The 16,794-nt window shown below is 37.1% G+C and overlaps 1 protein-coding gene and 1 pseudogene across 2 annotated transcripts in view; one reads left to right on the top strand and one right to left on the bottom strand.

Annotated features, from left to right (window-relative positions):
• Window positions 1-1,696: 1,696 nt before the first annotated feature.
• The window catches only part of RAP1B (RAP1B, member of RAS oncogene family), a 46,653-nt gene continuing 31,555 nt past the window's right edge, over window positions 1,697-16,794 (bottom strand). For both annotated transcript variants that reach the window (XM_012537465.3, XM_033409598.2), the window contains 7 exons: window positions 11,717-11,798; window positions 10,573-10,641; window positions 9,259-9,315; window positions 8,199-8,339; window positions 6,039-6,182; window positions 5,246-5,362; window positions 1,697-3,021 (listed from right to left, as the gene is read on the bottom strand). In XM_012537465.3, the coding sequence (XP_012392919.1) occupies window positions 5,276-5,362; window positions 6,039-6,182; window positions 8,199-8,339; window positions 9,259-9,315; window positions 10,573-10,641; window positions 11,717-11,773 (555 nt within the window). In that variant the 5' untranslated portion in view covers window positions 11,774-11,798 and the 3' untranslated portion in view covers window positions 1,697-3,021; window positions 5,246-5,275. The remainder of the gene's footprint in view (window positions 3,022-5,245; window positions 5,363-6,038; window positions 6,183-8,198; window positions 8,340-9,258; window positions 9,316-10,572; window positions 10,642-11,716; window positions 11,799-16,794) is intronic.
• LOC101285228 (40S ribosomal protein S15a-like) lies at window positions 15,415-15,799 on the top strand (annotated as a pseudogene).

The raw sequence follows: 16,794 nt of genomic DNA, 5'->3' as shown, positions 1-16,794 counted from the left end.
CATGTACTTCACTCTCTTTAACTCCTGTGAAGTAGATGCTACTATCATTCCCATTTTACAGGTAAAGCAACTGAGGAAACTAACCAGGGTCACAAGCTAGGAGGTGGCAGAGCTGGGATTAGAAACCTAGGAAATCTGGTTCTGGAGCCCATCCTTATTCACTATAGTAAACTGTCTTTTTTTTTTTTGTGGTACGCGGGCCTCTCACTGTTGTGGCCTCTCCCATTGTGGAGCACAGGCTCTGGACGCGCAGGCTCAGCGGCTATGGCTCATGGGCCCAGCCGCTCTGCGGCATGTGGGATCTTCCCAGACAGGGGCACAAACCCGGGTCCCCTGCGTCGGCAGGTGGACTCTTAACCACTGTGCCACCAGGGAAGCCCTAAACTGTCTGCTTTGTACCCCTAACACTCATCTGTAATTAATGTGTTGTTTCCCACCAGATCAACAGTTCTCAACTGGGGCAATTCTGCCCTTCAACACCCCTCTCCCCTTTCCCTGAATCTAACTTGGAGGACACTTGACAATGTGTGGAGACAATTCTGCTTGTCTCAACTTGGGGGCGGGGGTGGTATTACTGACATCTAGTGGGTAGAGTCCAGAGATGCTGCTAAAAACCCTATAATGTACAGGAAAGCCCCCAACAACTCATCATCTAGCATACAGCATCTACAGTGCTGAGGCTGAGAAACCCCAAAGTAAAGTATCAATCCTAGGGGGCCGGGTCCTAAGTTGATCTTGGATGCTGCTCTATCCTCAGACCCAGAATAAATGGCTGACAAGAAATTACTAAATTTATCTGTTGGATATTTATCTGTTTTTAAGAGCCTAGAACGCAGCCTGGCACATAGCTGGTAGGTAACAAACATTTATGAAAGTAACTGAATTAACGGTGGTGCCCTCAAAGAGGGCCAAATGGATGTAACAACAGGACATAATAAATTGAAGTGATTTTAGGGCTCCATAATTCCACCTCTGGCGGATTTAATTTTCTCCCAGTGACTTTAAATAAAACCAGTTCTGCCAAAACAAGTCTCTTAGTTAAGTGGGGTTTCTCAGAGAACATTTTTTTCTTTAGATAACATGGAACCTTTTAATATATGGAACTCTGTGAGTGAAATATGTAAGGAATAAGACATTTTTCTTTTTTAAAATGAAAGCTTTTAAATGTCCCATTCAAATATCAAGTATTTAGGGGATTAGCAGACATCCCTAAATTAGATGGTATCACTAGTTAACTGCTAATGCTCAGTGGCTGGAAAATATTTTGATAAAGTTTGAGTTAAGATTCATTTACAGATTTCAAAAAAGAACTGAATTACAGCACATCTAAGACAAACACTCATTATATAAAAAGAAAATAGTACTTGAGTCCACTTCATTGAAAGATTTTTATGACCACAAGTACAACTGCGCCCTATTGTTTTAAAAATAATCTAAGTGTAACACCTGCCAAAGTATTTTCAATTCTTCCTCCTATACCTCAAAGAGCTACTGAACACTGCCCAGAAAGCATACGTTCATAAGTAATATTGCTTGATTTACAAAATTCTTTCCAAAGGAAAAATTCAAAAGATGGTTATGTGGATATTCAAACAATACTAAGAACAATATCTGACTTCTTTCTCTCATCATTTCTGTAATTAATGAGTCTGCCCAAATGTTAAATTATGAAACCACGCTATGCAAAATGCACCCATTCCATTTAAAAAGAAGTTAAACCCATATTTATTTACTAGCACTGTTAAACATTACACAAAACACATTCAAGTGGCAAGTAATTATAATGCAAGCCCTTGCATGGCAATCCAAATTTATTGAACTACTGATGCTAAGTTATACAAAATTGCACCACTTTAATTAAGGCTTTTAGTTTACATTTGGCCACCTCAAAAGTAGTTGTAACATTAGGTTGGTCAATTTAAATACTGTGGCTCCCTGTTGGATAGACACACAATCTTTACACCCAAACGTTAATGCATACAAAGCAACAAGGCATTGTTAAATAAAACAGCAATAGTTACTGCAAATTAGGCCTTGTGACCAATTACACATGATTAAAATTACTTCCCACATTCACATCCACAGTACTCGTCCACCATTTAACATCTCAACCAAAACGTTACACATGTGAAACAATCACTAACAGGCAAAAATACTAAACCTGTATATTTGGTATTGCAAATACACTTATGCATGAGCAAGCAGGGGATTCACAGTGAGAATCTACAGCTGCAGAAGCCTGAAAATGATTTACAAAAATTGTTAAATCATTAAAAAATTGTTTGAAAATATACACTTCTTGTTGTAGACCCCCACTGTACACACAACTATAAACATTGTTCCCTATGTAAACAAAAAAGGAAACATATAATAAAAGATTTGAAAAGTCTGGACATTTCCTTCCCAACAGATATTAAAGGCAACGTCTTTAATCTAAGACATACTGAAAGGACTATCATATTTTAAAGACAAGATCACTGTCTCCACAGGTTTTTAAAAATTAAAAAAACTATATAGCTGTGTTAATCAAAGCGCTTATTTGTACAATACAATGATAATGACCTTGAATTTCTTAAAAAAAATTACAATAAGCTACAAGTATCAAAGAAGCGAAGTTATCTGGAGTAGTCTATATAGGAGCTCTTTGGACTTTCTTTTATTATGCTAAAATAGTGGTGCTTTTAGGATTTACATTATTGTACTCTCCAATACAAAGTATAGGGCGTGTTAAAGTATACAGTACACCATTTTCATACATGTACAACATTGGTGGATGAAAAATGTCTCTTAGCAGTAATACTGGATTGTAGCCTCTGGTTTTACCAGCTGCATACTCTAGGACTATTATATAAGTAAAAATCTCTCTTGTGATACTGGAAAGTGATTAGAATGTGCAAACTGATGTAGTAGCTTTCATCCGCCTCTTAAAGGGTACCACCACAGAAAGTCCATTTAAGATGTTGGTAGGTTTAACAAAGTTGGAATGCTGGCACTGTTGAATTGGGCAACAGTTCTTCAGACCTGTCAAAATGAGAAAATTAAATTAATTGAAAACATGGGGTGTAAACAGCACACTAAAGATCCAAAGGACATATTAAGACAACAGTGCTAAAGTGTCAGAAATAAATATAATACAGGTTCTTATCCTCGTCATTACATTATGACCAGGTACCACGATTCATGGCAAAGCATAGGTAGACATTTTCATCTTTTTTGGAATGACTTCATCTTGAAAGTCAGTCAAATGTAAGTTGAGTGTACCTTAATGCAAATTTCTTTGTATTACCTTCCAAAGATTAAAAGCAAGGAAAAAAAAAAAACCACCACATTAAAATTGTACATTAGGTCACCTTTACTAGAATTAGGATTATAAAACAGACACCAATATTAACAAAATGGCTGATCTATAAGTGTTTACAACCCTAGAATTACATGAGGAATACAGAATGCACATCTAACCAGGCTTTCTAGTATTAGAAAATCAAGACTTTTCTTCCCTACTCTTCCAATAAGAGTGGCTAAAAAGCTGGTGCAGAGAAGTGAACAAGATAGAATTTATTTCACGAAGGCTCTCTACAGTTGACAGCTATATACTTTTTAATTCTACATAAACAGATTCTACCAACTCTAAGATAGATGTCAGAAAAGGCTGTTATTACACTAAAATCATACCAAATTAAACTTAAAAAAATTTGAGTGATGTAAAGAAGGTAAAATCAGAACTCACGGGTCTGTCATTTATTTATTTAACTTTGGATGATTTTCTGCACACATGCCTGGGCTAAAAAAATGTTTCTTTTTTTTTTTTTAACTGGTTTTCTGGGAATCAGATTTGTTGCAAGCTTCAGAAACGTTGTTAATATAGATGTAGCTGATGAAATAATTTCCACAAATGCTTTGAACTTTAAGCCCTCGTTTGGAGTCTGAATGAGTTTTCTAAGTTTCCTAAATCTTAGCAGGTTGAATGTAGCAAATTGGAAAGGACAGATGGGAGTGTGTGAGCTCAGGCACATGTGTGCTGCTAAGAATGGGCATGTGGTTGGAAATGAGAGGATATAGAACATGAGAGGTTGTATCTCTAAACAGAAAGCCTTAAATGGAGAGTAGGGACAAAAACTCTAGAGAGATACAGAATCAGAGTTCTATGGTAGTATAGGGCCATTTAACACAGGAAGCAGCAGAGCTACAAACATTCAAAGTTCCCAAGGATAAGAGTACAGTAAGATATGGTTTAACAATACCTGGCAAACAACAGCTAATAGGTAAGGGTTCACCATGTGCCAGACACTGAACTAACTGCTTTACAAGTATTAACTCATTTAATATGACTGTTTTCAAAAACTATGTTACAGTGTTGTATGCTCAGTTTTCCTTTGCTGTCTCATCTCAGGGTTGTATTTGTGGTTCTCTCTTCCTGGGAACTCTTCATCCCCTACACAATTTCTACTTATCCATCAGATTTCGACTTAGATGTATCTCACTCTGACAGACTTTCCCTGAATCCACAGTTCACATCTGACTGGTCTGGTGCCCCAGTTAAATGCTCCAATAGCACCCGTAATAGTGACTAATTATGGACTTGGGAGACAGATCACAGTTCAAATTCTGAGCGATGTACTCAGATCACTAGATTCAATTCTGACTAGGCTATTCACTAATTGCAGGGCTTGAACAAGTAACAATCTTTCTGTGCCTCAGTTCACTCATCTGTAATATGGGAATTATAATAATTCTGCCTCACAGGATTGTTGTGAGAGTGCAATTAACATATATAGGCAGTACTTAAGACTGCCTGGCACATAATATATAAGGGGTTTTTTATTATCAGTACCATGCTGGACTTATTCTGCAATAGCATTTATCATATTTTGCAATTGTTTGTCTAATTCTCCAACTAGACCTTAGTTAGCTTAAGGCAACAAAGAAGAAAGCAGAGAAGACTGGTTTTCATCACCACTGTATTGTCAACACAAACCAGTGACCCACTGAGGCATGAGTATATACTGGATAAACTCATCTAGAATTCTCACTTATGTGGAATACCTTACTTCTGATGATGATATATAAATGAAATAATTACTTTAATTACTAGGATATCATATTAACTCGTATCTTAAAAGGGAAGTAACCATTTCTCTTTTAGGAAAAAAAATCCTATATTTACTTTCTTAACCCTTAATAAAGTTGAGGTTAAAAATTAGAGGAAACAAACAAACAAAACAGAGGAAAAGATAAATCAACATACCTGGCTCAGAGCTACAATGCATTTAGTATATTAAAGCAGCTGACATGACGACTTTTTGCGGGCCTTCCCAGGCACTGGAGTTTTTCTGTTAATTTGCCGCACTAGGTCATAAAAGATCTGCAAACACATTAAATTTTTAAAAAAATTTACAGGGAAAAAAAGCCCCCAAAGAACTAAAAGTGAAAGAGTAAAATGAAAAAATTGAACTTTCCATGAACTTTTCCCCAGAAAGCAAATATTCTGTTCAGTTAAGGAATGAGAGTAAAGCCAGGTATTCTTATAATCGCCAAGTTCTTTTCTGTTTATTTTTTGGGAGGGCTAAAAATCGTTCTCCTTAAAATAAATACGGAGTTGAAGGAGCTGCAGGGATCTTAGTTCAGACAGAACATTTACCACCATCCAAAGAGAACAATTATGTACTCTTCTTCAACTCTATGTATCCTTATCCTACAACATTATTTTAAGTCCCTTCAAGGCAACAACCGTTCATGCCTTTTTGAATTTGTCCTTGCCTTCATATACCTGAAGACTTAATCTGTCTTCCCCACCCCTATTATTTTCTGTCCAGTTTTCCTTCATTTTATGGTAAATTCCACTGTACCAGTATTTAATAAAGAGGCTCAAAGAGCATTATTGCTTATTAACATGCATTTACTTAACACAAGACTTCTGCCTATATGATCAACAAAGCACCCTGAGTACAAATTAACCTGGGGTTGTGTTAATATAGACTCATTATTTTCCATTAATTTTGAATGCTAAATTCCAAATCATGAGTTCTATTTCACCATACCTCATTAACATTTATTTTTGATTTTGCAGAGGATTCTAAGAATGCACAGTTGTTCCATTGTCTTGCTAAATTTTGACCTTGTTCCTTTCCTACAACTCTTTCATCTTCCAAGTCACACTTATTACCAACCAGAATCATTGGAACCTAAAAAGGGTAAAAACAAGTAAACAAATATGCAATATAAATTCAAATCAAAATTCAAATTAAAATATTTCTAAGGATTACTTTTTATACTATGCCAGAAAAAATGCTAAGTTAATAACGTGTAATAAAATTTACAGTTAAATATGAAAGCCTTGACAATGTTAATTTAAGAACTTTTCACATGAAATTTTTTTAGAAAACAAGCTATGATCTACTTATAAAAGAGGGTGAAAAACCCTTAAAATTATAACACAATGGACTTTTATTTTATTTCGGCCATACCGCATAGCACGCGGGATCTTAGTTCCCCAACCAGGGATTGAACCCGTGCCCCCTGCAGTGGAAGCTCAGAGTCTTAACTGATGGACCACCAGGGAAGTCCCTCACAGTGGACTTTTAACTAATTATAGTAAGCAAAACACAAAACCTTTTTAAAAGGAAGTGCAAAAGGGTATACCATAAAAAGCCAATATATTCCAAAATTTTAAAATGTTTCTCCAAGGGACATAAATCAATTTAAAATTTTCTGGTTTTCTAACATGTATTTATTAAATACTCATTCCCAATTTCATAACACAAAAAGGAGAAATCTGGAAAGCCCCCAAAGCAGAACTTTTAGCTTGTCATACAGTGTATATTAAAAAGCCAAAAAGTAAAATCATCTTAATTTACTAAAAATCTAGACCATATTAATCACGTGTTTGGATACATGTGATGTTTGTAATTTTAGAAGGACACTACAGGGAAAAATACTACTTATGCTGCAAAACTCCTATTAATCATTTAGAGATTGTCTTTCTAAAGAAGTTTCGGAAAAAATCCAAACTAGAAAATCAAGAATTTTGGCTTTTTACACAACTACTGAGCCTGCGTGTCTGGAGCCTGTGCCCCGCAACAAGAGAGGCCGCGACAGTGAAAGGCCCACGCACCGCGATGAAGAGTGGCCCCAGCTCGCCGCAAGTAGAGAAAGCCCTCGCACAGAAACGAAGACCCAACACAGCCAAAAATAAAAATAAAAAAAAATTAAAAAAAAAATTTAAGAATTTTGGCTTTTTAAGGAACAGATATATAGTATTATATTAATAAATACCTGTTTCATGCAACTGACAGAAAACCATAGTAGTTACCAGAGACACTGGTAAACAAACAGCTTTACCGAGGTTGCTGTAAGTATGTCAGGGTCCCCCAAAGTTCTCCTGCTTTAGAAGTCCAGGAAATGGCAGCATTTCCCATAGGTGCCCTCAAGCTCTCGAAATATTTGCTATAATTAAACTATACATAGTACAGTGGTTCTTAAAAGTGAAGTGCCCAGACCAGCAGCATCAACACCATTTGGAAATCTGTTAGAAATACAAATTCTTAAGCCCTATCCCAGACCTACTGAATCAGAAACTCTGAGAGTGGGGCCTGGCAATCTAACCAGCTTTACAGGTGATTCTGATACAAGATCAATTCGATGCAAGATGAATTTATATATAGTGTGAAGAATTAAAATAATCCATTTGAAGTTTCCTAAAGGGATTAAACTCCATTATGGTGTACTCTGAAGGGGCATGTAAATTTACATTAGAATCGAATGTATCTGTTGCCTTTCTTTAAAAATTATTATTATCATTATGCTCCTTCTGTCATAGTTGCTTGAGATCTGTTCATATGTTGTTTTGATTCATGTTAAAAAGGCTCTTAAATCTGCCAGAAATGTGGCCAGAACATCATATGGTCTATTAGTAATATTTGCCACCAACACTTCTCCTTCTTCACCAAATGCATGATTTTAAAACAGGAAGGGTATAAAGTTTATTTTACACAGGGGAGAGGAGGGTATTTCTCACTTTTTACATTATATATAGTGTTAAAGATATGTTTTTCCCCATCAAGGAAAAGCTTTTGAAAAACAAACGAAGCCCCCCAAATACATTAACTTTAAACTGGATTTAAATTCAAACCTTTAAGTTGGATATCACTATAATAAGGGTTTGAAACAAAATATATTTATTTATTACGAAGCCAGCTTACATCATCAGTGTCTTTAACTCGAAGAATCTGTTCTCTCAGATCTTGTAAATCATTAAATGTGGACTGTGCTGTGATGGAATAAACTAATGCAAAGCCTTGTCCGTTTTTCATGTACAAATCCCTCATTGCTGTAAATTGTTCCTACAGTAGAAAGAAAGAATCATTAAAAAAAATGTTAAAAAAATGTTTTGACAGATAATTTGACAATTTTCGAAGTTGATAATTAGAGCTCAAAGAAGAATGCAGTAGTGTTATGTAACATCTCTTAAAATTACAGCCTGTGGCTATTTGAAAAAATCAGTATTTCAAGAAATAAGTGTTTTACTTAAAAATAATACACCAGAGCAGATTTATGTGCAGTAAATATACTCAAGTGGAACAGAAATGTCCTGTGTCCAAATGCTAAAGGCAGCTTTTTAATATATCATAATGTGTAAGGCACCCAAATCAAATCACCACGTTACCCACAGCTAGCTCACAATGCTCTAGTTCTATGGGGGCCACCAGCACGTTACCTGTATCTTGCCATTTTCCCACACTTTTCCTCCTTCACTAAACTGTAAGCCTTTGAGTGTAAGAATACAATACACAGCACATATCAGGTACTCAAACATTAGTTGAATGAATACCACATATCCAGAATAAATTTTCCCTTCACCTTCAGATACCAACAAATCTAGTTGGTCTGTAAATATATTGAAGGAGGAAAGATAGCATTCAAAATACTTCATACAGCCACTGAGGAATAAATGTACACTCTAATATTATTTTCCACATTATTTAATAAATGGTAATACAGTTTAACTTGTTTTAAAAGTACTAGTGGGACTATGAAAACTTTCATACAAAATTTCTACTTATTTCTTCAATAAATGACCCACTGCAATGGCAAAGCACACACACAAGAAAAGAATTCAAGAGGATAAGGAAAACAGCTTTAAGATTTAATGCAAGCAGTACTTTTAAATAAGCTTAACTAATGTTTGTCTACAGAATACTAGCATCTAAAGGTCAATACTGCACAAGCTGTGCATATACTTTGGTACTCTGTTTTACATACCGTTCCTGCAGTATCCAAGATTTCAAGCATACACTGTTGTGCATCTACTTCAACTTGCTTGGGGAAAAATTAAAATAGATATTCATTTTTTTAAACGTATACAAGACTACTTTAATATACCCAACAGCTAATATGATATTTAAAACAGAGACACAGATTATAGCAACTTCACAACTAATTTCAAGCAATACTCACTTTAACAAAACAGGAGAAAAAAATAGCTAGAAAACAGGTCTACTGACCCCCAAATTGCATTAGGTGCAAAAACCATGTGTTCTGAATTTAACACAAGGATATCTATTGATACAAGATACACAAGATCCAACCTCAATATGAATCACTCAGCACTTAAACCTGGAGAGGAAACGATTTCAAAATAGCTCAAAAAATTATTTTAAAACCAGTAATAGTTCCAATAATACCAGAAGTAACTGTCCATCTCAATTCTCCCATACTTTAGATATATCTTCATTTCTCTAGATAACCACATCCCCTTCACCATATTGGAACAACAAAATTTCTGGGAGCAAGGAAGCAGAGGAGAGCTATCAAATAAATTATATATCCCTGCTACCCTTTTTACCTAACATTTCCTAGGGAACAAAGTTATATACGTGGAAAGAAGAGTAATATTGCCTCACTGCTGGGGTGCAGAAAGGGGTTTCCAGTTTGTTTTGGTAGACTGTGGACACAGAGGGAGGAACAGAAACACAATGTCTGCACAGCAGCAGGGGCCAGGCTGGCCACTATATCAAGGTGGGGGGATAACTCTCTCCCTGCTAAATAAAAAATCTCTGCGCATTTATAGTTTTATTGTCACATGTTGTACAAGTGAACATATGGACAGAAATAAACCTTTCTACTATTATGAGCAGTGGAACTTTCTCAAGGAGTTGTAAGTAGGAAGGTTAGGGAGACTTTTGTACTTATATCTTTATATTAAAAAGAAGGGAGCCTGAGAGTATTCAGTCTTTGGGGGGCAGAAAGGGGAGAGAAACATGGAGCTACCACTTGAAATGCATGGCCCAGCTCTAAGGTTAGTGTGTCAAATTACAATTTTGTGGTCAGTATAAACTTAAAATTCTTTGAGAGAGAGAGATAAGACAGAGAACAAGAGTGACTGTTTGAGATTCTCAAGCTGGTAAACACACAATGCCAGGAAATAATCAGGTGTGATCTTTCCCCGCTAATTTTATAAATTAACTCTGCTTCTTCGTCCTACTTTGTAAACAACATTTAATAATTATTAAGCTAAAACAAGAATTTATATTTATAGTAAAGTCAAAAGCAAAAGGCCTTCTAAAGTTAACATACCTTTCTATAAGAATCTTCTATCGTAGGATCATATTTTTCAACAAAAATTCCTTGAACAAATTGTACAGTCTGAAAAAAATTAACATACCATTATACTCCCCCCAAAAGAACATATTCAATTCTGCACATTTTAAAGTATTGACTTCATATAGCTAGTTATACCATTGATTAAAAAAACATAACCGCAACTATATTTGAACATACGCATGTGGTGGGAAAATTACTTTAGAAAGCTTTTTTAAAAAAAGTTAATAACCACCAAGCTCCTTATTGGTTAAGTCTAAATTTAGAGATCATATATTGAAAAATCATTAAATGGCTCCTGTTTCAGTCCTAAGGGCTTAAATTTGAATTTTAGTTAGAAAGTGGCTAATTATCTTGTGTACACACATATGTGCACACTCACAACACCTCCCCATTACTTTGGATATATTTACAAATGAAAAAGCAGTTCATGCTCCATTGTACACACTTCTCAGTTTGATCCAAGCATGTCAAATTCTGTGCTAGGTGTTTAAGTGGCAAAGTAAGATGGTCAACCTATCTTACTGTGGGGCTTTGCTAAACTCTGAACTGTGCATCAAGTTATTTCCCCTAAGTTTCTCTCCTTCCCCACCCACCACTGTCAAGTTGTGTCTTCTTTCTTGCTTTACTATTTCTTGATACAGAAAACATGGTGGGACAGTCAAAGGTAATCTTTGAAAAAGTTTTTTATATAAGGTGTATTTAATTTTTTAACAAAATTTGTATTGTAAGCCAACTCACAATGAGATGGACCAAAATTTATTCCTGTCTGGCTCTGAAATGCAGACACCCATTTATATGCGCTGAAAGTCAGTCAGTTAAAGAACGGACTCACTTTGGCATAATACTTCTTTGTGTTAAATCTCTTTATGTGTTCTTTCCCTTCTGTGCTTAGTCCAAACTGTATTCTAGTCTGGAACCCATGTTTCAGAGAGAATATGATCTACCCAGATACAACTAAAAGTTGACTAAATTACAAGAAAAATATTATATTACTTCTAAAATCATTACGAGATTTCACCTTAACAAATAAATAAAGACAAATAAGCAAAACCTAAAACTCAACAGAAAAAGAACACGTCTTGGAGTAAATAGCTTGGGTACAGTGAGAATGTCTTACCAGAGCAGATTTTCCAACTCCTCCAGAGCCAAGAACGACTAGCTTATACTCACGCATGGTGCAAATTTGTAAAATCTAGTACCTTATTAAAGAAAAAAAAAACAAAAAGAATTCTTAAGTACTATCTTTGTATTCATGTCCTTCTTATATAAACAAGACATTCAAGCATTTATTTAAAATGACTACTATACCATATTAATATGGAGCATTTCATAAACAGACTTACTAAAGGATGCTGCTGGTGGTGCCCTTTACAAAACATCAGAGGAGGAAAGAAACTGCAGAATTATAGACGTGACTTTTAGCCCTATCCTAAATTCAATTACAATAAAATATTTACTCCATCAAGAAAAAAAGGGAGGAAGGCTGAAAAACAACATTAAGGGGCATTCTGTTAGCTATAAGATGGCAATAATAGACATGTTATCCCCCTTTACTGAACCATCTGCAACCCTGAATCACAAGTAGTTGAGTGCCTACTAAGTACAAGGATATACCCAATGAACAACAAAAAAATTCCTGACCTCAACTGAGCTAACATTCTGGTAAAGATGAACACGATAGGGGAGGGGTCTGCAGACAAATCCAACTGACTACCTGTTTTTGTACATAAAGTTTTACTGAAATACAGCCACACCCATTCATTTGTGTATTGTCAATGGCTGCTATCTTGTAATGGCAGAGCTAAGTCATTATAACAGAGGCTGTCTGGTTCACAAAGCCTAAAATATTTACTATGTGGCATTTATAGAAAAAACTTGCTGGTCTGAGATACATAAACGGTAAGTGAGTTAGCAGAGAAAGCAGACCAAATATATATTCCTGAAGTGGGTGTGGGGTGTGGGGTTGAGGGACAGATGGGGTGGCACAAGGAAACTGAAATGGTCAGGAATCAGAAGATCTCAAGAACACGAAAGCCCAGACTGAAAAAGTCTACTGAGTGTTCAGTATGCTGAAATGGTGGAAATCAAAACAAAATAAAACTGAAAAGCAACAATCCATACCAAGGCTCATCATTAGAAAATTTCAGTACACTAAGGAGAAAGAAAGAGAGATCCCGAAAGTTTCAGGGTGGGGAACAACATGAGAACACAAAGCTCCCACATTCCTAGAGAAAAATAATTGGCCAGTGGCCATGGTACAAAAGTAGCCACCAGAATAGGTTTTAAACCTTCTTAATCAAGAAATGACAGTTCTTTAGTCATAGTAACACAATACCAGGACTGGTTTAAACACATTTAACCAACCAAAAACCATTTGCTTCAGTGAATATGCTTCTGCAAACCAGCCTATTATTGATAGCCCTTTATTTCTGAAAGTCAGTCAGTTAAGAATGGACTCACTTTGGCATAATATTTCTTTGTGTTAAATCTCTTTATACGTTCTTTCCTTCCAGTCCACACTCTTAGAAGATAGCATTTGTTTTACCTATCTCTATATGCCATCTCTTTATTTCTTCTCAGGACGCCATGTCTAATTCCAAGGACTTCTTTTCAAAAATTTCTCCTTCATTCCCACCTTTAAATACATGGATTATTTCCTGTGTTTTCTCCATTCCTTAATGGGGGGGTGGGGGGGTCAGGGAAGCAAATATAAAAACCACCAAAGAATTCGGCTGCTGACTTTCTCACTTACTAGTTCCTACATTTCTAAACTTACTGAACTCATTATTTCCATAGACTTTTTTCCAGTTCCAGAACACTGTCTCCATAACTTTGTGAACTGCATGGTTCTTACCAGATATGATTTTAGGAAAAAGGATATGAAATAAAAGTTGAATCACCTTTCAGCTTTAAGAATATTCCACATGGTAGTCTGCATTTAATTTGGGACAAATAAATCTTTCTTTGTAAACATATAACTCCAGTCAGGTTTATTTCTTTTAATGTAAAAAATCATTTAAAAATAGGATTACTGGGCTTCCCTGGTGGCGCAGTGGTTGAGAGTCCGCCTGCTGATGCAGGGGACACGGGCTCGTGCCCAGGTCCGGGAAGATCCCACATGCCGTGGAGCGGCTGGGCCTGTGAGCCACAACTACTGAGCCTGCGCATCCAGAGCCTGTGCTCCACGACGGGAGAGGCCACAACAGTGAGAGGCCCGCGTACTGCAAAAAAAACCACAAAAAACAAAAAAAACCCTAAGTTTCAAATTGATTAAAGAGCCCAATGTCAAAAAAAAAAAAAAAATTATAGGGCTTCTCTGATGGCGCAGTGGTTGAGAGTCCGCCTGCCAATGCAGGGGACACGGGTTCGTGCCCTGGTCCGGGAAGATCCCACATGCCGCAGAGCGGCTGGGCCCGTGAGCCATGGCTGCTGAGCCTGCGCATCCAGAGCCTGTGCTCCACGACGAGAGAGGCCACAACAGTGAGAGGCAAAGAAAAAAAAACAGGATTACTTAGGTGATAATTCTATTCAGTTCCATGCACACATTAGCCAACCCCATGGACCTACATTAATATTTGAGAAATATTTAAAAATAAACTTAGGATTTTCATGAAAGATGCCTTCAAATAAATTTTTGTTTCTGAACCCATCTAGAGGGAATATGGTAACTTTGGGGACAAGAATTTCCTAAACATCCCAAAGAGCAAACCAACTAACTTTAACACAAATAAAATTAGACTCATCTCCCTGCATCTTTTATCCTTTAGGTAGCTGGGCTGTGTCACTTTTTGATGCCTTCTTTGTCATTGTTTATCATTAACTTAAAAAAAAAAAAAGAAAAAAAGACTCACTTCAGTGAACACGCAGCAAAACGCCAACCAATCAGCAATTGCCTCACCTGAGTAACACTGCTTTTTACTTGTTGACATTAACTCACTCCTGCCTTTGAAAGTCTGTGAATCTTTGGACTCTGAAATTCCCTAAAAACCCTATAAGACTAGCAATCTGCTCTGCTCAGGGGAGGCAGTATCAGACCAGGATAACTTTTCCTTAAGTAATCAATAATTTCAGCTTTGTGTTTTCTGTTTATATATTGAATGGTGTCTCTCGTTCTTTGGGACAGTCAACCTAAGACCCTCATTTGGCATCACTCCAAATGATGCCCTTAGACAAACAAGTGTACTGAATGGGCTGCCTGTGTCCAACTTGTTTGTTCTTTGATTTTCCTATCAGATGAGTCAATCTCAACAATGACGGGTGCTCCAATCAGTGCTTGAGCTCACATTGCTAACTTTGTTACCCTAGGATTTGTACCAAGTAGGTTTTTGTATAAGGCAATTAGGCCTTTTGGCTTTGGCTTGGAGTGTCCTATTTGATAAATATTTTTGCCATTAGTTTATAATTCTTCAGCTACTTGCTTTGCTTTTGTTCATCTACTTGCTCAAAATTTTGTCTCACATGTTTTGTTTTGTCCTGTACTGTCTTGTTTCCATTCATTGAATAAGGGAGTGCTCCGTGTGGAATGGATGGACACAGGCCTGAGAGCCTCCAATGCAATTCAAACTGGCCCCAAGCACTAAAGGTTAAAGATGAGTAACATCAGTGACCAATTCAGGCAAAGTTGAGTGATGGGCCAAACATCACCTCGGGTCACTTAAACTTTCATGACAGCATTACAAGGTCAATAACCATGGGGTTTATTATGTGGCACCTTCCTAACTTCTGCTTGATCAGGGAACCTGAGAATCTGTTTGTAAGGACACATTTGTTAAAAAAAATTTTAAACTCTTTCTGCCATCTTTCTGTGCTGATATAATGGTGCACACGAAAGTCCTAGCTGATGCTCTCAAGAGCATCAATAATGCTGAAAGGAGAGGCAAGTGCCAGGTTCTTATTAGGCCATGCTCCCAAGTCATCATCCAGTTTCTGTGATAATGAAGCATGGTTACATTAGCAAATTTGAAATCAATGATCACAGGGCTGGGAAAACTGTTGTGAACCTCACAGGCAGGTCAAACAAGTGTGAAGTGATCAGTCCCTAGATTTGATGTGCAAATCAAAGATCTAGAAAAATGGCAGAAAAACCTGCTCCTGTCCTATCAGTTTGGTTTCACTGAGCTGACAACTTCAGATGGCATCACGGACCATGAAGAAGCAAGATAAAAACACAGGAGAGAAAATCCTGGGATTCTTTTTCTAGGGATGTAATACAAACATGCAAATAAAATGCCTCAATGGGGACTTCCCTGGTGGTCCAGTGGTTAAGAATCTGCCTTCCAATGCAGGGGATGCGGGTTCGATCCCTGGTTGGGGTACTAAGATCCCACATGCCCTGGGGAAGCTAAGCCCACATGCTCTGGAGCCCACCCTCTGGAGCCCATGCGCCACAACTAGAGAGAAGCCTGTGCACGGCAACAAAGATCCCATGTGCCTCAACGAAGACCTGACAGCCAAAAAAAAAAAAAAAAAAAAAGCCCCAATGGAAAAAAAATTTAAAGCACTCTTAAGTCATTTTTATCTAGGAATAATTTACATCCAGTAAAACAAGCAGATCTTAAGCATACAATTAAATGAGTTTGGGCATATGCCAATACCCTCACAACCACAAACACAGCCCTCATTCAGATTTAAAACACTTCCAGGGACTTCCCTGGTGGTCCAGCAGTTAAGAATCTGCCTTCCAATGCAGCGGATGCGGGTTCCATCCCTGGTCGAGGAACTAAGATCCCACATGCCATGGGGCAGCTGAGCCTGCGCACCGCAACTACTGAGACTGCACGCCACAACTAGAGAGAAGCCTGCACGCCGTAACGAAAGATCCCGTGTGCCGCAACTAAGACCCGACACAGCAAAATAAATAAATATTTGAAAATTTATATTAAAAAAAGATTTAAAACACTTCCATTACCCAGACAGTTCCCAATGTGCCTCTTCCCACTTAATTACCCCAACACCGTTTTCTTGACTCTAGTGATCTCTTTCTTATTTGCCAAGGCCATACCTCTTCTAGGAAAAACTTCTGTGTCTTTTATCAACTTCCAATATAATCTCAACTCTTGCACTTACACTGGTAAATTACAAAAATGGTGACTTTGACAACTGCAACATAACAACAGGACTTACGGCCAACTTTTTTTTTTTTTTTTTTTGCGGTACGCGGGCCTCTCACTGTTGCGGCCTCTCCCGTTGCGGAGC

This window comes from Orcinus orca, chromosome 11 (genome assembly GCF_937001465.1).
Source record: "Orcinus orca chromosome 11, mOrcOrc1.1, whole genome shotgun sequence".
Taxonomy (NCBI): Eukaryota; Metazoa; Chordata; class Mammalia; order Artiodactyla; family Delphinidae; genus Orcinus; species Orcinus orca.
The sequence above is the reverse complement of the archived record's forward strand: the minus strand, read 5'-3'. Positions and strand labels throughout refer to the sequence as shown.